A 24,608-nucleotide genomic window follows, 5' to 3' on the forward strand; every position below is an offset into this window, starting at 1 on the left:
AAACATAATTGTAATGCTGTTATGATCCATTGGATCATAGAAAAAGCAAGAGAATTCCAGAAAAACATCTGCTTCATTGACTGCACTAAAGTCTTTGACTATGTGGGTCACAGCAAACTGGAAAATTCTTAAACACATGGAAATATCAGACCACCTTACCTGCCTCTTGTGAAATCTGTATGCAGATCAAGAAGCAGCAGTTAGAACCAGACATGGAACAACGGACTAGTTCCAAATTGGGAAAGGAGTACATCAAGGCTGCTTATTGTCACCTTGCTTATTTAATTCATACGCAGAGTACTTCATGCCAGACTGGATGAAGCACAAGCTGGAATCAAGATTGCTAGGAGAAATATCAATAACCTCAGATGTGCAGATGACACCACCCTTAACGGTAGAAGGTGAAGAGGAACTAAAGAGCCTCTTGATGAAAATGAAAGAGGAGAGTGAAGAAGCTGGCTTAAAACTCAACATTCAAAATGTGAAGATCATTGCATCTGGTCCCATCACCTCATGGCAAATAGATGGGGAAACAGTGACAGACTATTTTGGAGGGCTCCAAAATCACTGCATATAGTGACTGCAGCCATGAAATTAAAAGATGCTTGCTCCTTGGAAGAATAATTATGACAAACCTAGACACCATATTAAAAAGCAGAGATATTACTTTGCTGACAAAGGTCTGTCTAGTCATAGCTATGGTTTCTCCAGTCGTCATGTATGGATGTGAGAGTTGGATGATAAAGAAAACTGAGTGCTGAAGTAATTGATGGTTTTGATCTGTGGTGTTGGAGAAGACTCTTGAGAGTCCCTTGGACTGCAAGGAGATCCAACCAGTCCATCCTAAAGGAAAGCAGTCCTGAATATTCTTTGGAAGGACTAATGCTGAAGCTCCAATACTTTGGCCACCTGATGCAAAGAACTGACTCCTTGGAAAAGACCCTAATGCTGGGAAAGATCAAAGGCAGGAGGAGAAGGGGACATCAGAGGATGAGATGGTTGGATGGCATCACTGACTCAATGGACATGAGTTTGAGCAAGCTCCGGGAGTTGGTGATGGACAGGGAAGCCTGGCATGCTTCAGTCCGTGGGTTTGCAAAGGGTTGGACATGACTGGGTGACTGAACTAAACTGATACGCTTGCAGTAATCAGTAATAATTCCTTAATATTATACTTTTATTGTTGCTGTTTTGTCTATTTATCTACCCCTCCCCCCAGTCTTTTTAGGTTGCTTTGTATTCTTGGTCTTCACAGGTACTCTTGAATTTGGCTAGATGTCTTTTCTAAGTTTTAGAAATTCTTGCCTGTTATCTCTTCAAATTGTTTTTGTTCCATTCTTTCTTTCTTTCTGGGATACCAATTACATTTCTGTTAAAAAAATTTTTAAAACATTCTGTGTGTCCTTTTCTGATAATTGGATGCATTTAGGGTGGTATGGCTATTAGACTATTCTTTTCTGTATTTTCTTTTTGCTTTCTGTGGTTTAGTCTGGATAATTTTTTCTGATCCTTTTTCTAGACCACTAATTCTCTCTTCATGTAATTTTGATACCTGTTAAAACCATCCACTGGGGTGTTAAATTTTCATTACTGTGTTTTTCAGTTCTAGAATTTCTATTTGGTTCTTTTTTTTTTTTTTTATGATAGTCTGAGATTTTGTTTTGTTTTTTAAGTCTTTACTGAAGTTGTTACAGTATTGCTTCTGTTTGTGTTTTGGTTTTTTGGCCTAGAGGCATGTGGGATCTTTGCTCCCTAACCAAGGATCAAACCCTTATCCCCTGCATTGGAAGGCAAAGTCTTAACTGCTGGACTGCCAGAGAAGTGCCTGGCTCTTTTTTTTTAAAATCATCTAGTTTTCTAGCTTACTTCTGAGTCTTGTCTTTCAAATATGTAAAATATGTCTTTCAAATACATTAAATATGTTAAAAGTGAAGTTTTAATTTTTTAATTTTTCTTTTCCTTACAGTTTTATTGAGATAATTGACATATAACACTGTATAAGTTTAAGGTGTACAGTGTAATGATTTGACCTACAGACATCATGAAATGATCACCAAAATAAGTTTATGTGGATATCCGTCATCTCATATAGACAAAAAGTTATAGACATAGAAAAGAAATATTCTTCCTTGTGATGAGACATCTTAAGATTTATATCTTAACAACTTTGATATATAATATATGGCAGAATTCTATTTATCACATTGTACATTATATTTCTAGTACTTACTGATCTTATAACTGAAAGCTTGTACCTTTTTGACTGCCTTCATCCAATTTCCCCTTATGTTACTCTCCCTCACCAATCTCTGGAAACCATAGACCTGATCTTGTTTTCTATAAGTTTTAAACATAATTAAATTTTTATGTCTGATAACTCCATTATCTAGATCTCTTGTGAGGATTGTTTGTTTTTCCTTAGATTTCCAGTCAAATTATACTCACCTTATCATTATTGACCTGGTTCTGTTTCATTGAGTGGTGGGCATTGTACATGAAAAATAGTATCAAATAGAAAAATGGTAGTGCACCTGTTTGCAGGGCCAGAATAGAAGGCATGGATGTAGAGAACAGACTTTTGGACATGTGGCGATGGGAAGATGGGGTGAATTGAGAGAGTAGCATTGACTTGTATACATTACTGTGTGTGAAATGGGGCTTCCCTGGTAGCTCAGGTGTAAAGAATCTGCCTGCAATGCAGGAGACCCAGGTTCGATCACTGGGTCTGGAAGATCCCCTGGAGAAGGGACTAGCTACCTACTCCAGTATTCTTGCCTGGAGATTTCCATGGACAGAGGAGCCTGGTGGGCTACAGTCCGTGGGGTTGCAAAGAGCCAAACACAGCTGAGCGACTAACATGTGTAAAACAGATAGCTAGCAGGAACCTTCTGTATAGTATAGGGAGCTCAGCTTGGTGCTCTGTAATGACCTGGAGAGATGGGATGGGGATGGGGGTGGGATGGGAGGGAGACTCTGAAAGGGGGAATATATATAGCATATATATAGCTGATTCACGTTGTATGGCAGAAACTAACACAATATGGTAAAGCAATTATGCTCCAGTTAAAGAAAAGTAGTACTGATTAACTCGAGGTCTAGGACAATGATATATTTCTCTAGAGAATTTGTATAGTTGTTTTTGGGTAAGTGGCTGGGCAAGGGGTACTAGCAATCCTAAAACGTTTTATTTTAATGAGACAGTATGAGGTTTTAAAGCTGGGTTTCAGTTCTTGGGAGATTTTCTTATGATTCTTTTACTTCACCTTTAATTTTATGTGTTGTCTTTTGTGGCAACACTTTCAGAGCCTGGTAGTTTATCAGATCCCTTAGGCACCCTAGAGGGCTTCTGGTGCTAGGTTTTGCCCCCTTAACCTTAAACACTCTGCTTAGCTTCTCAGCTTTCTTTACTAGACTCATCAGTCATCTGCAGGGGAAAAGCAGGCCTATTACCTCCCTTTGAAGTTCTGACACATGGTTTGCTACCAGTGATCTTCCAGTCAACTAAAAGTTCTAGTTCTTTTTCTTGTGAATTGCTAAGCTAGATCTGCTGTTCATCCAGTTGCCAGTTTTGCCACAGTTATGAGTTTCTCTTTTTAAATGTTGATTCAGTTTATCTTTATTTCATGTTGTTTTAGTCACTTTAGTGAATGTGTGCCTTTCATTCCAGAGTCAGGCTTTTAAACATATACATTGATGTGTTTGTCATTTCCTCTTTCAAATTTATTTTGCTGTTTTACTTTTACCAGTTGTAGCTTAAATAAAATGATTGAGGTTGGGAGAATGGGAGAGGAGTTGAAGTTTGAAATACAGGTGTTTGGCGTAGGTGATGGCTATCTTATTGATTCTAAAGATAAACTTATGGGTTTGTTTGACTTAGACGAAAGTGAAGAGGATGAAGATGATTTGTTGCAAAGGACTGGGAATTTCATATCCACATCTACATCTCTTCCTAAAGGAATCTTAAAGGTGAGAATCGGTAAAATTGGGCCAAACCAGCTAATTACCTCAAATCCAATATACCTTAACATTCAGACCTATGGTTTTCTGTTATCTGTGGGATTAAATGTGCTTGCTATCTTTTTGCCTTGGTAAATACTTGTGTAAGGTTTTTTTTCTCCTTTTGCAAAAATGATAACATTAAATTATGTTTCCAGGAATCTTTTATGATTCTTGCTTGATTCCTTCTTTTGCATTTTTCATCCTTTCTGTTGATAGCAGCCTGGTTCGTGCTGCATGGCAACAATTTCATGGCTAGATTCTCCTCTTCCACTTCTTCCTCAACCATTCCTCCTACAGTAGCCTGAAGGGTCTTTTAAAAAATAAAGCGTCATGTCCTGTCACTTTTCATTGTTCTTTGTAAGCTTTCTTATCATAGTCTACACTACCCTCTTCCTGGGATCTGACTTATGCTTATGTTGTCAACTTCATCTCACCCCTTTTTCTCTTATTCCTTGTTTAGGCTGCACAGCCCTTGTTTCTGTTTTCTGCACATGCTGAGTCCTTTCTTGCCTCTGAACCTTTGTTCTTGCTCAGTCCTCTGTCTGTTTTTCAAGCACAGCCAGTGGCAAACTCATTCTTACCTTTCTGCTCACATGATTCCCTAGAAATGTCTTTCCTGGCCTTCCTGTCTAAAGTGGCTTACTCAAGGCTTCTAGCGGTCCAGTGGTTAAGAATCTGCCTTCCAGTGCGGAGGACTTGGGTTTGATCCTTGTCAGGGAACTAAGATCCCATGAACCACAGATGAGCTACGCCCAGCTACACCCATCCATTGAAACTAGAGAGACTGCTGCAACAAAAACTACTGCGTGTTGCAATAAAGATTCCCCATGTGCCGCAACTGAGACTTGATACAGCAAATAAACCTTTTTTAAATCTTTTTTTTAAAAAGTAGCTTACTCGAGTTACCTTCTGATTTACTCCTGTGTCCCACTTGTTCATTGTTGTAACCAAGTGCTTACCCAGCACTTACTTCAGATATCTGTCAAATGAACTGTTCTCTCTTTAATGTAATTTTCCCCATTATAAAATGGTAGCATGTGAATTATATGAGAAAAGGGGATCTTATCATGGTAAATTATTGGAGTGATTCTGTCTGTCCTGACTCTGAAGGTAATTCATTTAGCTCCTCAGAGAGTGAATTCACCTCTGTGGAAAATGTAGTCAAAAATAGAACATCATATGATACTATGATGTTTTATATAATTTCATTTTTAATGCAGAGGGAAAAGCCTGTAAAAACAAAAGTGTGAAAACAGTCCAAATGACACATGAGATCATCATTACTTCAAACTAACAACCATATACCCCAAGAGAAAAACATTACCAATCCATACCAACCATTGTTGTTGTTCAGTTGCTAAGTCGTGTCTGACTTTGTGACCCCATTAACTGCAGCACACTGGGTTTCCCCATCCGTCACTATCCTGGAGTTTGCTCAAGTGGACATGCCAACCATAGAACCTTGGGAATGACCACTCATTGCCTCTTATTTTGTACCTTGACTACAGCGATGCCAGAGTAGGAGTTTAACTCAAATGGATATAGCTTAGGGAAATGATTGTGTGCTAGAGTTCCAAGCCTTAACGATTTAATCTCCTTTGAAAGATTGTAAAAATGGATTCTTAAATAGTAAAACACTATACTAGAATACTAGTTGGTCACAGAGCTGTGGTCTTCTGGTTTTCATTCCAGTGCACCTTCTTTTGCATTGTAAACTATAATGTCTTTTCATCATGCTTTAAAGAAAATAATGTTAACCCATTTGAATTGATAAAATTTCAACTTGATTTTTCCACAGATGAAGAACTGCCAACATGCTAATGCTGAACGTCCTACTACTGCTCAGATCTCATCTGTGCAGTTCCATCCTCGTGCACAGGTTGTGATGGTCGCTGGACTGGATAATGCTGTATCCCTATTTCAGGTATGTGGAGACTTGTAGTGAAAAGTATTATAATCAGCATACATGGTCTTTGGAAATAATCAAAAGGAATATTTTATAATTCCTTATAGGTTGATGGAAAAACAAATCCTAAAATTCAGAGCATCTATTTGGAAAAGTTTCCGATCTTTAAGGCTTGTTTTAGTGCTAATGGAGAAGAGGTTTTAGCCACGAGCACTCACAGCAAGATTCTTTATGTCTATGATATGCTGGCTGGAAAGCTAATTCCTGTGCATCAAGTAAGAGGTAAGGTTTCTATTGAATATATTGACACCCGCAGCCCACAGCTGAGTTTGTTTAACAGTATTTACAACCACTTTTTTTTCTTCCCATAAAGTTCTTAAAAATAGAGTTTCTTTGGTTTTAGTGTGTGGAAAGTGTGTTGTTGTGATAATGTGTTTGAATGCAAAAAGTGAACTCACTTTATTGGGGAAAAAAAAGTACATGTGGGGGAAAGAAATCATAGTTTGCAAATCTGTATTCCTCTAGATTAGAAAGGCAATTGCACATATTTGGGTGTAAAATTAGCAACTGCTGCAACAGAAAGAATATGAGCCTGGGAGCTAGGACACCTGAGTTCTACTTCTTTGGACAAATTATTTCACTTCTTTGTTCTGAAATTTGGATACCCTCCAGTTCTTCTGGTGTTTGTTTTAATACAATTTTGGTTTACATTTAAAGGAAATAAAGCACTGCCTTTGGAAGTTGTACTTTGAAAAATGAACTACTTAGAAGATGTATCGTCAGATAAAAATTTGTGTTTCCTCTGCCTTATCTATTCTTTGGCATTCTCCTACCCCTGTTACCACAAAAATACAGTGACACCTTCATGAATCCTTTGGGAACCAAAGACCTTGTGATGAAATTGGTTGGGTTAACATTATAAATCTTGGGAGGACATGAGTTTGAGCAAGCTCTGGGAGTTGGTGATGGACAGGGAAGCCTGGCATGCTGCAGGCCATGGGGTTGCGGAGAGTTGGACACAGCTGAGCTGAACTCAGCACCTGCCACTTTGTGAATGCTCATTGATAACTACTGCCACTGTTAAGAACAGCATATAATCTATCTGATCACAGTCAGATCACTTCCCATGCTGTGGAATTTGGCTCTATTCTGATTAACTTGGACATTCTTTTTCTTATCATTTGCTCAGCAGTTGACCCGAAAACTCATTCTCTAAGTGGTAGAAACATCTATAATCTGACATCGTTAAGTTGTATATCTTTTTTTCTCAAGGCCATATTATAAATTTTATCTGGCTTCTATTTTGAAAGCTCCAGCTTTTGTAAAACAGTTGTAATATTGATATTGACATTTATTATCACTATATTTTGTGTGAAGTTAAAAGCAAAATGCTATGTACATGTAACTGGCATTACACAGTGTAAGTGAAACTGATTGGTGTCATTTCATGGCGGTTCTGAAGAACGCTGGTACGATAGTCCTTTATGACTCAGTGCAGAGAGGAATTCAACAAGGGCACAGTATAAGAAGTGATCTATTATAGAGAATGACACACCTGTGAGGCCTCCAAGCGTCCAGGTGAAAAATGCCCCCGTGCTCTAAGAACTTAGTGGTCTACAGTTTCATAATCAAAGGAAAAGTGAGGAGGGGGAGAAGATTTCTTTGTCTTTCTTGAATAGATGTCATGTTTTCATCATCAACTCCTCCTCCAGATTGGGCACAGGGCTTTTCTTGTCCCCGTGTGATCAAGCTAGGTCCACAGATTTGTTCTCATGTGTGTAGAGAACATATCCTAGGGATCATTAACTTACTTAGCTCACTGGGCAAGATATGTGTCTCATGCCACCATTCGTTTATTGTTTGGGAGCATGTCCTGTGCTGCTGTTGCTAAGCAAGGCTGTTTGGTTTTGTGGTTAAGCAAACCTGCTTTCTTGAATAATAATTAACTTACAGAGGTCTCCCATATTTTTCTATTTCTATTTCTAATCCCTAGTGAGATTAACTATTTAATCACCTGTCTTGTCCCTTCATTCTGTTCTTATCATTCTCCCTTCCAGGTGTTTACCCTTTTATTCTTAAAAGGCAGGTAAGGGGTGAAGTTCTTTGAATCAGTAGCTACTTTCAGCTGAGAATGGGCATAGGCCTGTCAGGGGAAGGAGTAAACATCTCACTGACTGTCCCTTTTTTTTTTTTTAATTTATTTTTAAATGAAACAGATGAATATTTGTAATGATAAAAGGTATAATTCACAAAGAAGATAGACATCATAAACCATCAGACACCTAATAACAAAGAAACATGGATACATAAAGCAAAAATCAGAATATAAGGGGAAAGAAAAAATAATCATAGTGACACATACTAACATTTCTCTGAGAATATTTTATCAAGTGCAGAAAAAATAAGAATAGAAGCATCTTGAATGATGTCATTAATAATTTAAATGTAATACATTTCTGTTTATATTAATCTTATATCCTACACAAATATATTTTGTCCCTTTTCTATTTGAAGAACTGCAAGTCGGTGTCACTCTGGTTAGCATTATCTTTGTAGTTCTCTTAGATGTTAAGCATTGAGGAATCTAAAAAAAAGTTTAGGAATCTAAAAAAATACAACAGTAAGCATCAGAAAAGTCATTAAAAGAGATTATAACCATAATTTTAAAGATCTGAACCATTTTTTCCCCAGTGGTTTCCAAATCCAGAAGGAGGTCACTTGAGGCCTCAATCTTTGTTTTAATTAGGTTCAAAGTCTCGGTGTTTTATATTTTGGGGTCTGTTGAGTCTTTTATCTCAGTTATAGATTTAATCCATTCCTTTTTTTCTGTTAATATCTTTTGGTGATGAGGGTTCCTTTTTGTCCCTCTAGAGATAGAATGCGTCCTAATTTAGTTAATAAGTAAGTCCCTTTTATTAAAGAAATAGGGTAATCAGGCATAAACAGAAGGTAATGTAGAAACAGCCGGTTTTTCATGTTACAGAAAAGGGGTCCCAGGAAAATGGGCCCCTGTCTCTTTCCTGACATTCCCATTACATATTTCTTATAGTTGATAAGGTTTTCAGTCCTTTGGGTTAAGACCAAGATGCAGCAATGTTTATGAGAAATTCTGTCAAGTGGCCTGCCATTTCAGTGACCACCTGAGGCTCCTTGTTAGTTGTATATATGCCATCTCTGGGCAGAGCCACTTCTAGCCTTGGGCCCTGTCAGTCTTTGGATTGTGAAACCATCTATGGTTGTGAGGGGCCCCCCGTCACTTGTTGGCATCTGGGGCCTTCACTCTGCCAATGCCCTGGCTGTTTGCAAGGGCACATGGACCATCACACTGTTTCTTCTAGTGCCCCTTCTGTCCACACAGGGCACACTTATTTTGTCTAGGTGGCCAGTACCCATGGCCTTGTAATCTGCCATGTCCAGTTTAGCCCAGAAAGCCTGGCCTCTCCTTGGTGGTCCCTGAGTGGACAAAGCCATTGCAGTTACTTGAGCCTTTTCTTTCTCTCTTTGGGTGTCTTTAGCGTTTTTGGCCATATCCCAGTTATTGAAAACCAGATAAGCCAGTTGGAGTAAATCACTCATAGATGGTCTGAGGACCAGCAGTTTCTTTTTAAATTTTGTGCCTGATGTCTGGGGCAGACTGGGCTATGAAGTGCATAGCCAAAAGGGCTTGTTCCTTGAGGGAGGAGAAGTCCATATTTGTGTGCTTTTTAAAAGCTTGTATTAATCACCCTTGAAAAACTGCAGTATTTTCATCCTGTCCCTGTTTTTTTTTTTTTTTTTACATAATTAATAGGGTTCTCTAAACCTTTTTATACCACTTGTTAAATAGTTAATCATGTGGTCCCATGTATTTTATTTTATCTATCAATAAAATTTACTTAATGATTCCATTGTGAATCTGCCTCAGGGAACAATGTTGTTCCCTGCCTGGTGTACTGTATGGCCTTCCTGGGTTGCTATTTGGTTAGCATGGGCTCTGGCTATAATAGGCTTGGAGCCTTGGCTCCCGCCTGTGAGTTAGCCCTTGTTGGAGCAGCCATTTTCATGAACAAAGTAGCTTTCACTAAGGCAACAGTTAGCTATATAAGAACTTCCTTTGCATGTTAAAAAATCCACCATGTAATTTAATGAAGATTTGTACTTAACAGCTTTAGATGTTATCCCTCCTACAGTAGTCCCCCAGCCAGGCGTTAACGTCTAAGAACTTGCCACAAAAGAATAGTACAGAAAAAGTCCCCAGTGAATTGGTCTGGCTGCAAATTGGAAATAAAGGATCAGCATTTTTAAAGGTTGGAGGGAGGGAAAGACTGACATTAAGGCTCAGGAAGTCATCCTCTGTTGGGCACTTTTAGTAATTGGGGGGAAAGTACCTCAAATCCTCCCCCCCTCCCCTCTCACCAAAAAAGTTGATTCCCTTCAATTTTGGGGGGGTGAGGGGAGGAGGCATGGGGTACTTAAGAATACCTGATAAGAGGTCTTTTATCTAGTGGGACACAGTTCATTAAATGTTTATTTTGTTTAAACTATATATTCTCTGATTATAGATGATAAGCATTTGGTCTTTCAAAGATAAATTACAGTGATCAGCTTCAGAAACAAGCTTAGAATACCTTCTTAGTAACTCAATTAAGTTTTACAATAATATAAAATAATGACCAAGGCTATTTCAAAAAGTAAGTTTTAAACAGTAGATATATTCCCTGTCCTGATGATTTTCAGAATTTGGTGAGGCAGAATCCCCTTCTGTGGTGGCTCATACGGTAAATTCAGGAGACCTGGGTTTGATCCCTGGGTTAGGAAGATGATCTGGAGGAGGGCCTGGCAACCCACTCCAGTTTGCTGCCTGGAAAATCCCATGGACTGTAGCCCTGCAGGCTCCTCTGTCCATGGGGTTGCAAAGAGTTGGACACAACTGAGTGACTAAGCCTCAAGTAGCAACTAAAATTTAATATTTATAAAAATACAATTTTCCCCAAAATTACCCTCACTTTTACCACATATAGCCAAATTAAGATAGATTTGTTTGTAAAATAAAATAAGTCTGGTTAACTGATCATATAGGCTTGTAAGTTTTGTCCAATAAGGAAAAAGGGTACCCCAAGTGAAAAACACATTTTTATCCCTCCCCACCTTTTTTTTTTTGATGAGTGCATTAGCTTTGTAGCCAAGAAAAGCTTTCACCCATTAAATTAAAAAATGGGGTTTGTCAAGGAGCTGGGAAGAGTCAGGCAGCTGTCTTGGATTTCCCATAGCTCTGATTGTTTAATTTACAGCTTAGTTTTTTAAATTTAGGACCGAACTCTTACAACCCAGTTTAGAACTTGAATCCATGTAGTTGGGACTCCAGCCTAGCCAAAACCCATATTGAAACTTGAACCTGAGCTCTTTTAATTGAGATTACACACCTGGTTTTAGGACTTGATGAAGTTCAGATTTTTGATGTCTCATCACAGAATTCAGGAGAGACAAAGTGATGGGCTTCTTTAGAGAGAAGCACAATTCACAGAGTTGTGTGCCATCTCAAAAGGTAAGAGGTGTTATGAGAAACAGTCTTTGAGTTTTAATCAGGGATAAAAGAACAGTCTTAGAATTAAAGTGGTTTCTTGCCAGATAAACTGAGATAGAGGAGAAGAATGAATTGCTGTAGTGAATGTAGTAAAAAGTCTTCTGGAGTTAAAAAGGAAAGAAATAGAATGGAAACAGATGTAGAGCATAGAAGGAAAACCTCAGAGTGAGAGAGAAGAGTATAGATTATTAAATCCTGTGACATCATTTAGTGGCTGGCTTTATCCCAGGCTCGCTGTTGGATGTGTGCAAGCATAGCCTTTATATTCTTTCTATGTTTCTATGCAGCCACGACGAGCCTTGTCGAAGCCACCAGAGAGTGAAATTCTTCCTTTTCATAAACCGTTTCCCTTGTCTTCTGCACCAGCAAAAAGATCCCTTCCACAGCTCCTGCCACCTTTCTGTGGCAGTCCATGCTGATGATCATTGTTTTTCCAGTTCCTTCTCTTTAAACATTTATATCATCAGTCCCCTGGCCTGTACTTAGGTACCCAGTCAGAGCCCCAAAGCATTCAGGGTTGATCAGCCCAACTGCAACAGGCTGTCATCGAAGCAGCACCCTTCCTGGAACTCTTGGCCCATGGCATCCCGTGGCCCTGCTAGAACCTGACCCTAGACCTTCCTTTCTTACCACAGCCCTGCCGCAGTTCAGGAGGGCTCTGAAGAGCTCTGGTACCACAGTCCTTTATGTCTCAGTGCAGAGAACAATTCAGCGAGAGCAAAGTGGTAGATAAGTGATTTATTAGAATAGAACGCTTGTGAGGCACATAAGCAGGTGGGTGAGAAATGCCATGCTCCAAGAACTTACTCATTGGAAGGACTGATGCTGAAGCTGAAACTCCAGTACTTTGGCCACCTGATGCAAAGAACTGACTCATTTGGAAAAAAGACCCTGATGCTAGAAAGATTGATGGCAGGAGGAGAAGGAGATGACAGAGGATGAGATGGTTGGATGGCATCACCAACACAATGGACACGAGTTTGAGCAAGCTCCGGGAGTTGGTGATGGACAGGGAAGCTTGGCATGCTGTAGTCACGGGGTCACAAAGAGTCAGACATGACTGAGTGACTGAACAGAACAGAAGAACTTAGTGGGCTACAGTTTTATAAAATCAAAGGAAAAGTAGGGAGGGAGAGAAGACCTTGTCCTTTGAGTAGACATTGTGTTTTCATCATCAGCTCCTCCTCCAGGTTGAGCAGGGGAGTGTTTTCGTCCCTGTGTGGTCAAGCTGTGTCCACAAGCTGTTTTATATGTGTGCAGAGAGCAGGTCCTGTGGATCATTAAATTAACTGAACTCACTGGCAGGATATGGGTCTCACTCATGCTACCGTTGTTTTGTCTTGGGGCACGTCCTGTGCTTATGTTGCATGGTTTTGCTAAGCAAGCCTGTTTGGTTTTGTGGTTAAGCAGACCTGCTTTCTGGAGTAATCATTAACTCACAGGGGTCTCCCACAGTTTTTTTACTTATAATCTCCTAGTGGGATTAACTATTTAATGACCTATTTAGTTCCTTCATTCTGTCCCTATCATAAGCTTTGTATAAAAATATCACTGTCTTTCTTATTTTTCCAGTTAATTGATAAGGCAGCTTTATTTGTTGGATGTCTGATATTTCCTTCTTGAAGACAACCACCTCTCCTTAGTTACCCCAAACAACAGGCTTATTCAGAATGAAAAAGTAAGGTCTTTGATTGTGGGCAGAGAGCTGTGGCCTCTGTATATGAGTCCTCCGGCACTTTCTGTCTGCTGTCGCCATCCTTGGTTTGTATCCACACTGGTCCCGCACCGTGTGAGGGGAGTTTGCTCCCTGTTGCCCTTGTGATGCCTGTGCATCTGCACTCCTGCAGCACTGTGGTGGTGCCCGGCTGTAGGCTCCATGGTGAACGCTCTGTGTTCTCTCTTGTGCTCCCACTGCCTGATACTGTGTCCTTCGGATTGGGTCTGCAGGGGTTGCCAGCTGTAGCCTCACGCTGTGGTAGAGCTAATCTCCCTTTCCTGATTCTTCATGTTACGGTATTTTCCCTGTGTTTGGAGCTGTCTCTTTTGATTCTGTAGTCATTGTATAATGTTTGCCCAAAATTTGGGGTGAAGATTACCCTTAGTAAGACTAGAGTCTAGAATCATTATGAAGAAGATTGGTAATCCTTAGCTGAAGTAACCCTAGTAATTGGAAGCAGGTATCATTCCAGTCAAGGAAATTAGGGTGTATACTTTTGGTGGAGGTCTGGAGTGGGAGGCCCAGTTTTGTAGTATTATAAACCAGCTAGACAAAGACTGTTAATAGCCCAGAGATAAGTCTGTGGGACCTTTAACCATTTTCCTGTGGGGAAACAGGAACTCTTCACTGGGTTTTTCTAGTTTCTTTTTCCTGGTTAATACTTTAACTTAGCACATTAATTTTTTTTTAATGACTTTTTTGACTAAGTGATACGTTCACATGGTGTAAAAATCCAAAATGTACAAATGAATGGCTAGTGAACATTCTCTTGTACTCCTGTCACCCTGGCCATTCACTTCCCTTCCCTGGAAGTGTAGCCAGTTACACTTATTATGAATCCTTTCTGTTAGGCAACTTTTTAATGGGTATGTTGGCTCTTTAAGCAATTTAATATCAGAAAGAATCTGTTGCATAGTATGAGACTTTCAGGCATGGAAAAGAAACATGTCTCATTATAAATAAGTTGACTCTGGTTATATACTTAGCTCATGTGATTTGGTTACATGAGTCTTGAGAAGCTAATTAACTCTTAAATACATTACTGACGTGGTTTTGTTTGTTCCTTTTGGATCAATAGACTTCCATATATCATGGGATATTTAGTAGGTGGATAGCAACTAGTTTCTACATGTTACTATGTTTTAGCTATCTCTAATGGCAGTATATTTCCCTTTGGTGATGAATGTTGTGACAAAGAAGTATAATTTATTCTTGCCATTTATTTATGGGTATTACCATTTACATTTAGAAAATTAGTCAATAAGTTTACTATTTGGAGAGCTGAGTCTCTGGCCTGCAATTAAAATGGTGAATGTTAACCAAGAGAAAGAACAGAAGTTTGCTAAGCATTTTATAGTGACCTTATATTTGGGTTATACTCGATGCATGGAGTCAGACTTATTCAGTGTCTGAGCCTACATTTTATTTAAGGCACTTAAAAAGTAAGAGACTCTCAATTGTCAGTAATTACAAGCTGTTAATCCTTATTGATTCATTTTCTTTCTTAGGTTTGAAAGAGAAGATAGTGAGGAGCTTTGAAGTTGCCCCAGATGGGTCCTTCCTGCTTATAAATGGTGTTGCTGGATATCTTCATTTGCTGTCTATGAAGGTGAACCATTATTAGCTGTTGCTTTTTCTAGTATAAGACATTAGTCCAAGTAGGAGTAGCCTTGAGCCATAACTCATGGTGTCCTTAAATTGGCATCCTAAGTGGAAGCACTCACTGGGGCTTGGAGAAAAGTTGTGGGCAGTGGGGGAAGAACTTTTGGTTTTTTTTGGAGTATAAGGAAAAACAAAGTTAAGTAGGTGCTACAAAACAGGAGAACCAGATCATTTTTATTCTACACATTGTGATTCTTCTTTACAACTCCCAACAATTTGGTAAGTAATATTTCTTATTCTTTCAGACAAAAGAGCTAATTGGTAGTATGAAAATTAATGGGAGGATTGCAGCATCCACATTCTCTTCAGATAGTAAGAAAGTATATGCATCTTCAGGTAAGTTAACAACGAGATGTGTTTAAATATCAAATTTAATCAAAACTGAGTTTGATTTTAGTCTTCTGTGTAAGAAAATCTTTATTTTTAGAATTCATTTTTCATTGCTGTTTGCCTTCTCATTTACTAACTCGTAATGGTGAAAGGTTAACCACTTAATGTGTACTATTTGGGGAAAAGATGGGAAGAAGATTCACAGTTGAAAGATAATTCATTCTGAGATTTTTTTGAGAATTGCATTTAGGGTCCCCCTCTTTTTGAAATATTTATTTAGGTGTTTTGACCTCTGGGTCTCCCTTGCTGTGTGCTGGCTTGCTTTAGCTATGGTGCGTGGGTGCTACTCCCTAGCTGTGCTGTGCAGGCTTTCCATTGCAGTGGCTTCTCTTGCTGCAGAGCGTGGGCTCTCTGGTGAAGCGGCTGCAGAACTTGGGGTGTGTGGGCTCAGTGGATGTGCACAGGTTTAGTTGCTCTGCCGCATAGGGATCAAAGTGGTGTCCCCTGCATTGCACAGCAGTCTGTTAACCACTGAACCACCAGGGAAGCCCCATTCTGAAACTTCCTTATTTTCTTTGTAAAAGTTACTTAGAATCATTATTTCTTTTCTTTTAGCCCTCTTTCACTTGGATACTGTTTGGAATTTTCTTCACTACTGACTGAAAACAGTTCTGATCTCATCCTGATATTTCTGTAATACTATTTATTTTTATTAATTTTTTTATTGAAGGATAATTGCTTTACAGAATTTTGTTGTTTTCTGTCAAACCTCAACATGAATCAGCCATAGGTATACATATATCCCCTCCCTTTTGAATCTCCCTCCCATCTCCCACCCCATCCCACCCCTCTCAGTTGATACAGAGCCCCTGTTTGAGTTTCCCTGAGCCATACCGCAAATTCCTGTTGGCTATCTATTTTACATCTGGTAATGTAAGTTTCTAAGTTATTCTTTCCATACATCTATCTCACCCTCTCCTCCCCTGTCACCATATCCATAAGTCTCTTCTCTATGTCTATTTCTCCTTTGCTGCCCTGTAAATAAATTCTTCAGTACCATTTTTCTAGATTCTGTATATGTGCATTAAAATACAATATTTATCTTTCTTTTTCTGACTTTCATCATTCTGAATAATAGGTTCTTTTCTAGGTTCATCCACCTCATTAGAACTGACTCAAATGTGTTCCTTTTAATGGCTGAGTAATATTCCATTGTGTATATGTAACAATTTCTTTATCCATTCGTCAATGGACATCTAGGTTGCTTCCATGTTCTAGCTGTTGTAAATAGTGCTGCAATGAACAGTGGAATACATGTGTCTCTTTCAAGTTTGGTTTCCTCAGGGTATATGCCTAGGAGTTGGATTACTGGGTCATATGGTGGTTTTATTCCTAGTTTTTTAAAGGGATCTCCAGACCATCTTACATAGTGGCTGTATCAGTTTGCATTCCCACAGTATGCAAGAACAGTGTGAGAACTGTTGCCAACAGTGCAAGAATGCTTGCTTTTCTCTGCACCCTCTCCAGCATTTATTGTTTGTAGACTTTTTGATGATGGCCATTCTGACCGGTGTGAGATGATATTTCATTGTAATTTTGCTTTGCATTTCTCTACTAATAAGTGATGTTGAGCATCTTTTCATGTGTTTGTTAGTTATCTGTATGTCTTCTTTGGAGAAATGTCTGTTTAGGTCTTTTTTCCACTTTTTGATTGGGTGGTTTGTTTTTCTGATACTGGGTTGTATGAGCTGCAGGTATATTTTGGAAATTGATCCTTTGTCATTTCATTTGCTGCTATTTTCTCCCATTCTGAGGGTTGTCTTTTCACCTTGCTTATAGTTTCCTTTGCTATGCAAAAGCTTTTAAGTTTAATCAGGTACTTATTTGTGTTTTTATTTGCATTATTCTAGGAGGTGGGTCATAGAGGATCTTGCTTTGATTTACTTCATCAAGTGTTCTGCCTATGTTTTCCTCTAAGAGTTTAATAGCTTCTGGTCTTACATTTAAGGTCTTTAATCCACTTTAAGTTTATCTTTGTGTATAGTGTTAGGAAGTGTTCTAATTTTATTCTTTCACATGTAGCTGTCCAGTTTCCCCAGAACCATTTATTGAAGAGGCTCTCTGCCGCATTGCATATTTTTGCCTCCTTTGTAAAATATAAGGTACCCATAGGTGCATGGGTTTATTTCAGGGCTTTCTATCTTATTTGATTGGTCTATATTTCTGTTTTTGTGCCGGTACCATACTGTCTTGACTGTAGCTTTGTAGTATAACCTGAAGTCAGGAAGGTTTATTCCTCCAGCTTCATTCTTCCTTCTCAAGACTGCTTCAGCTATTTGGGGTCTTTTGTGTTTCCATATGAATTGTGAAAATTTTTGTTCTAGTTCTGTGAAAAATGTCATTGGTAATTTGATAGGGATCACACTGAATCTGTAAATTGCATTTGGTAGTATAGTCATTTTCACAATATTGACTCTTCCTACCCAGGAACATGGAATACCTTCCATCTGTTTATGTCATCTTTGATTTCTTTCATCATTGTCTAATAATGTACTGTGTATAGCTCTTTTGTCTCCTTAGGTTAGTTTATTCCTGGGTATTTAATTCTTTTTTTGTTGCAATGGTGAGTGGGATTGATTTCTTAATTTCTCTTTCTGATATTTCATTGTTAGTATATAGAAATGCAAGTGATTTCTGTGTATTGATTTTGTATCCTGCAACTTTGCTAAATTCACTAATTAGCTCTAGTAATTTTCAGATACTATCTGTAGAGTGTTCTACATACAGTATCATCTCATCTACAAACAGAGCTTTACTTCTTTTCCAATCTGGATTCCTTTTGTTTCTTTTTCTTCTCTGATTGCTGTAGCTAGACTTCTAGAACTATGTTGAATAATAGTGGTGAAAGTGGACACCCTTGTCTTGTTTCTTATCTTAGGGGGAGTGCTTTCAGTTTTTCACCTTTGAGAATAATGTTTGCTGTAGACTTATAATATGTTGAGGTAGGTTCCTTCTCTGCCCATGTTTTGAAGTTTTAATCATAAATGGGTGCTGAATTTTGTCAAAGGCTTTTTCTGCATCTATTGAGATTATCATATGGTTTCTGTCTTTCAATTTGTTCATACGGTGTATCACATTGATTTGCATACATTGAAGAATCCTTGCTTCCCTGGAATAAACCCAACTTGATCATGGTATATGAGCTTTTTGATGTGTTGCTGAATTCTGTTTGCTAAAGTTTTGTTGAGAATTTTTGCATCTATGTTCATCAGTGATACTGGCTTGTAGTTTTCTTTTTTTGTGTTGTCTTTGTCTAGTTTCTGTATCAGGGTGATGGTGGCCTTGTAGAATGAGTTTGGAAGTGTTTCTTCTGTGATTTTTTGAGAGAGTTTTAGAAGGATAGGCATTGGCTCGTCTCTAAATGTTTGATAGAATTCTCCTGTGAAGCCATCTGGTCTTGGGCTTTTGTTTTTTGGGAGATTTTTGATCACAGCTTCAATTTCACAGCTTGTAATTGGGTTATTGGTAATTTGTATTTCTTCCTAGTTCAGTCTTGGAAAATTCAACTTTTCTAAGAATCTGTCCATTTCTTCTAGGTTATCCATTTTATTGCCATACAGTTGTTCATAATAGTCTCTTATAATCCTTGGTATTTCTGCATTGTCTGTTGTAACCTCTCCTTTTTCATTTCTGATTTTGTTGATTTGATTCTTCTCTTTTTTTCTTGATGAGTCTGGTTAAAGGTCTGTCAATTTTGTTTATCTTCTCAAAGAACCAGCTTTTAGTTTTATTAATCTTTACTATTATTTCTTTCATTGCTTTTTCATTTATTTCTGCTCTGATCTTTATGGTTTCTTTCCTTTGGGGTTTCTTTTGTTCTTCTTTTTCCAGTGGTTTTAGGTGTAAAGCTGGGTTGTCTATTCGATGTTTTTCTTGTTTCTTGAGGTAGGATTGTATTGCTATAAACTTCCCTCTTAGAACTGCTTTTGCTGCATCCCATAGGTTTTCAGTTGTTGTGCTTTCGTTGTCATTTATTTCTAGAAAATTTTTAAATTTCCCTTTTGATTTCTTCTGTAACCTATTGGTTATTTAGAAACAGATTGTTTACTCTCCATATGTTTGTGTTTCTTATAGTTTTTTTTCTTGTACTTGATACCTAGTCTCATGGCATTGCAGTCAGAGAAGATGCTTGATAGTTCAATTTTCTTAAATTTACTGAGGTTTGATTTGTGACCCAAGATGTGGTCTATCCTAGAGGATGTTCCATGTGCACTTGAGAAGGTGTATTCTTCATTTGGATGGAATATCCTAAAGATATCAATGAGATCCATCTCCCCATCTCATCTAATGTATCATTTAAGACTTGTGTTTCCTTATTAATTTTCTGTTTTGATGATCTGTCCATTAGTGTGAGTGGCGTGTTCTGGTCTGCTACTATTACTGTGTTACTGTCAATTTCTCCTTTTATGTGTGTTAGTGTTTGGGTGCATAGATATTTACAATTTTTATGTCTTCCTCTTGTATTGATCCCTTGATCATTATGTAGCGTCCTTCGTTATCACTTGTAAGCTTCTTTATTTTGTCTGTTTTGTCTGATATGAAGATTGCTACTCCAGTCTTCTTTTGCTTCCCATTTGCCTGGAATATATTTTTCCATCCTCTCACTTTGAGTCTATATGTGTCTTTAGGTCTGAAGTGGGTTTCTTGTAGACAGCATGTATATGGGTCTTGTTTTTATATCCATTCAGCCAGTCTCTTGTCTTTTGGTTGGAGCATTTAATCCATTTACATTTAAAATAATTATTGATATATATGTTCCTATTGTCATTTTCTCAGTTGTTTGGGGTTGATTTTGTAGATTTTTTTTCTTCTCTTGTATTTCTTTACTATAAGTCCCTTTAACATTTTTTGTGAAGCTGGTTTGGTGGTACTGAATTCTCTTAACTTTTGCTTCTTAGAAAAGCCTTTTATTTCTCCATCAATTCTGAATGAAATCCTTGCGGGGTACAGTAATCTTGGTTGTAGAATTTTTCCTTTCAGTACTTTAAATATATCCTGCCATTCCCTTCTGGCCTGCAGTTTTTGCTGAAAGATCTGCTGTTAATTGTATGGGTTTCCACGTATGTTACTTGTTGCTTCTCCCTTGCTGCTTTTAATATTATTTCTTTGTGTTTAGTCTTTGTTAGTTTAATTAGTATGTGTCTTGGCGTGTTTCTCCTTGGGTTTATCCTGTATGGAACTCTGTGCCTTTTGGACTTGATTGACTATTTCCTTTTTGATGTTGGGGAAATTTTCAGCTACAATCTCTTCAAAAATTTTTTCATACCTTTTGTTTTTCTCTTCTTCTCCTGGGACCCCTATAATTTGATGTTGCTGTGTTTGATATTGTCCCAGAGGCCTCTGTTCTTTTCATTCTTCTTACTTTATCCTGCTCTTCAGAAGTTATTGCCACCATTTTATCTTCCAACTCACTGATTTGTTCTTCTGCTTCAGCTCTTCTGCTATTGATTTCTTCTACAGTATTTGTAATCTCAGTACTTGTGTTGTTTGTCTCTGTATGCCTATTCTTTAATTCTTTGAGGTCTTTGTTAATTGATTCTTGCATTTTCTCCATTTTGTTTTCAGGCTTTTCAACCATCTTTACTATCATTATTCTGAATTCTTTTTCAGGTAGTTTGCCTATTTCCTCTTTATTTATTTGGACTTTTGTGTTTTAGTTTGTTCCTTCATTTATGTGGTATTTCTCTGCCTTTTCATTATTACTATTTTTTAACATTGTGTTTGAAGTCTCCTTTTCCCAGGCTTCAAGGCTGAATTCTTTCTTCCTTTTGGTTTCTGCCCTCTAGGGCTGGTCCAGTGTAAGCTTTGTGTAAGCTTCCTATAGGGTGAGATTTGTGCTGAGTCTTTGTTTTTCCTCTGATGGGCAAGGCTGAGTGAGGTGGTAATCCTGTCTGCTGATGATTTGGCTTGTATTTTTGTTTAGTTTGTTGTTTAGATTAGTTGTCTTGTACAGGTCTTGTATACAGGTGGTTTCCTTTGTGGGAGTTCTCACTATCTGATACTCCCTGGGGTTAGTTCTCTGGTAGTCTAAGGTCTTGGAGTCAGTACTTCCACTCCAAAGGCTCAAGGCTTTATCTCTGGTCAGGAACAAAGATTCCACAAGTGGTTTGTTATGGCATTGTGAGATTAAAATAAATATCCAAAACCAAGAAACCAAAGATGAAAGTGAAAGTCGCTCAGTTGTGTCTGACTCTTTGCAACCCCATGGACTTTATAGTCTATGGAATTCTCTAGGCCAGAACACTGGAGTGGGTAGCCTTTCCCTTCTCCAGGGAATCTTCCCAACCCAAGATCAAACCCAGGTCTCCCACACTGCAGGTGGATTTTTTACCAGCTGAGCCACAAGGGAAACCCAGGAATATTAGAGTGGGTAGCCTATCCCTTCTCCAGCAGAAATCGAACCCAGAAATTGAACTGGGGTCTCCTGCATTGCAGGCGGATTCTTTACCACCTGAGCCACAGGGACCCCAGACAAATGGCATTTATAAAACCAGGCAAATAATCATTGAAATAATGGAATATGCATATTACACCCATAAGTAAGTAAGTAAGTGTTAGTTGCTCAGTCTTGCCCAACTCTTTGCAACCCCATGGACTGCAGCCCACCAGGCTCCTCTGCCCCAAACAGTCCAACAAAGTACAGTAGATTGACCTGGTGAACAAAGAAGATCAAGAAGTATATCCACCAGTTAAGAAGACTAACTAAAACACGAGCTGGAAAACAAAACTAAAGCACAGTGCCAAGCGGGGAATAAAACAAAGAAAATAAAATTTATGTTTAGAGGAAAGATAAGAATGAAAAGAAAGGATAGAGATGCAGAGTTAAATAGAGGTAGATAAAGAAGATTTATATACATTAAAGATTAACTGCAAGGGGAAAAGAACAGTAGGAAAGGCAAACAAAAGAGTAAATGTAGAAAATATAATAAGAGGTTTAAAAAGTTAAAATTGAGAAAAGAAAACAAAAAAGGAAAACTCCACAGAACGGCAAAAGCCCAGGATAGAGGCAGAGGTTTGTAACAGCAATAACAAATGTGACTGAGGAAAAAAAGAATCAAAAGCCTAATTAGGTTTTATAGTGCCAATAAAATCAACAACTCCAGCAAGGTTGGGGGTGGAAATGGAAGAAAAAAGAATCTATAGAACACGTCCAAATATAAAAATAATAAGTGTTTTTCTTGAGTTACTGCTGTCAGAGTCCTTCTCGCTGGGAGTCACAGTCCACCTTACCTCCCTAGGAGGCCCTCCAACACTGGACCTGCCATGGGGCAGCTCAGATTCTGATTTGTTCCTACTCCTGTGTGTTCTTGCCTCCAATATCCACAGCTATCAGAACCAGTGCGTTTTCTTTTTTAGGAGCTCTCAATGTCCTTTTATATATTCCATATATATAATATATTTAATCTGCAGCTTGTACAGCTGGTGGGGAGGTTTTGGGTCTTCCTGCTGTACTGCCCGTGGGTTTCAATTGTAGCTTTATTACCACCTCTTGTGTGGGTCGTCCACTGGGGTTTGCTCCTGCGGCTTCCCTTCCCTTGGGAACTTGGGTCTGCCCCTGTGAGGGCCAGGTGTGAAGGTGGTGCAGCTGCTGGGGTTGCAAGAGTTTCGGCCTCACCAGGTACTCAGGGGAGTTGGCGGCTAGGGCAGCAGGAAACACAGTGCTCCAGAAGGGAATGGCAGCCAGTATTGGCTGATACGCTCCAGTATCCTTGCCTGGAGAACCCCCCTGACAGAGAAGCCTGGAAGGCCACGGTCTGCAGGGTCTCAGAGTTGGACATGACTGAAGTGACCCTGGGCGCATAAATGCAGTGTTTTTTTTTGCCTGTGGCAGCTCTGCCCCATGAGAGTTGAGCGTGTCGGTGACGCAGCTGCTTGGCTTGTGGGGACCTTGGTGGCGCCAAGTGTGCAGGGGCACAGGCTCCCTCTGCTGCAGGGTTTATGGCCTGTCATCTTCCCGACCCAGGGACTGAACCTGGCAGCTCCCACGTTGTAGGAGCCACCAGGGAAGCCCAGTCAGCATCTATTTCCCTATTAGTTAATTAATATGGTAGGTTTTTTTATGAGTAAGGAATGAATATTGATACAGAGCAGTAATGTTCCTAATGACATTGTCCTTGGATCCTGGGAGAGTCAGAGTTTGGGAGAAGAGTTAAAAGGTCAGCAGAGGTACTAAGATTTGGTTATATGAATTAGATATGGATATTAAATATTTACACAGTATAACGGTCTAATTTACCTTAAAGTTCCTAAAATTAGAGGAGGAGTGATCAAAAGTTGAGCCTTGGTAAGTTAGGGAGTTACCTGTATTTTGATTGGTGTTCTTCCCCTTCCCTTTTTTCTCCTTTCCTCCTTGTATAAGTGATTTATGTGATTAGCGTCATGTTGTTCATATTACCTTGTTTTATGTATATGAAGAATATTTTGATAGGATTGTTGAAAAAAGAGTTCACCTTTTATGTTTTCAACTTAACCAGTTTTTTCATTTTGTTTTCTGCTAGATTAATTATTGCTTCATTTGCCTTAAGTCATCAACTTATGACCATCTGATACTCTTGCTTTCTAGATGGTCTTCCTGCCCTTCATCCCTTCCTTTCCCATTTTAGTCTGTTACTAGCAAATTTTTAAACATCTGTCTTTACTGTACCACGACCCTACAGACAAACATAAAGGCTTTAAAATTTGTGCCTGTTAAAATTTTCCTAAATACATATTGTAAACCTAAACCCTTATGTCAGCCTGGGAAATTTTAATGAAATAGTTGAAACAGTGAGATTCATTGAATTCTCATTGAAAGAATAGTAGTATAGAAGGATGAACATTAGAGCAATAGTCACAATAAAGAGAGAAAATAGATGAGTGAGAGGCTACTTTTGAGATGCATATAAGGTCATTACACAGATCTGTAAGGGTCTGAGGAAGAAGGTGATCATCAATGTGGAATATATAGGAGAGAGAGGAAAAAATAAGGACAGATTTTGATTGTTAGATGGCTATTTCTATCATGAAAATGTGTTCTCATCAGATTTATTATCTCCTCATTCTCCCTTCTGTAAACTATTTGTGCTTATTGCCCAGAATTGTAAAGTTCAATTCACTTCAGTCACTCAGTCGTGTCTGACTCTTTGTGACTCCGTGGACTGCAGCACACCAGGCGTCCCTGTCCCATCAACAACTCCTGGAGCCTGCTCAAACTCATGTCCATCGAATTGGCGATGCCATCCAACCATCTCATCTTCTGGTCGTCCCCTTCTCCTCCTGCATCTTTCCCAGCATCAGGATCTTTTCCAAGGAGCCATTTCTTTGCATAGGTGGCCAAAGTATTGGAGCTTCAGCATCAGTCCTTCCAATGAACATTCAGGGCTGATTTCCTT

General features: G+C 38.8%; 1 protein-coding gene across 1 annotated transcript in view; it reads left to right on the plus strand.

Moving 5' to 3' along the window:
• UTP18 (UTP18 small subunit processome component) overlaps positions 1 to 24,608 on the plus strand; it is a 52,767-nt gene that overhangs the window by 10,329 nt on the left and 17,830 nt on the right. The window contains exons 5-9 of the mRNA XM_040245752.1: positions 3,878 to 3,966; positions 5,798 to 5,923; positions 6,013 to 6,187; positions 14,694 to 14,794; positions 15,093 to 15,183. Coding sequence (XP_040101686.1) covers positions 3,878 to 3,966; positions 5,798 to 5,923; positions 6,013 to 6,187; positions 14,694 to 14,794; positions 15,093 to 15,183 — 582 coding nt within the window. The remainder of the gene's footprint in view (positions 1 to 3,877; positions 3,967 to 5,797; positions 5,924 to 6,012; positions 6,188 to 14,693; positions 14,795 to 15,092; positions 15,184 to 24,608) is intronic.

This window comes from Oryx dammah, unplaced genomic scaffold (assembly GCF_014754425.2).
Source record: "Oryx dammah isolate SB20612 unplaced genomic scaffold, SCBI_Odam_1.1 HiC_scaffold_8, whole genome shotgun sequence".
Taxonomy (NCBI): domain Eukaryota; kingdom Metazoa; phylum Chordata; class Mammalia; order Artiodactyla; family Bovidae; genus Oryx; species Oryx dammah.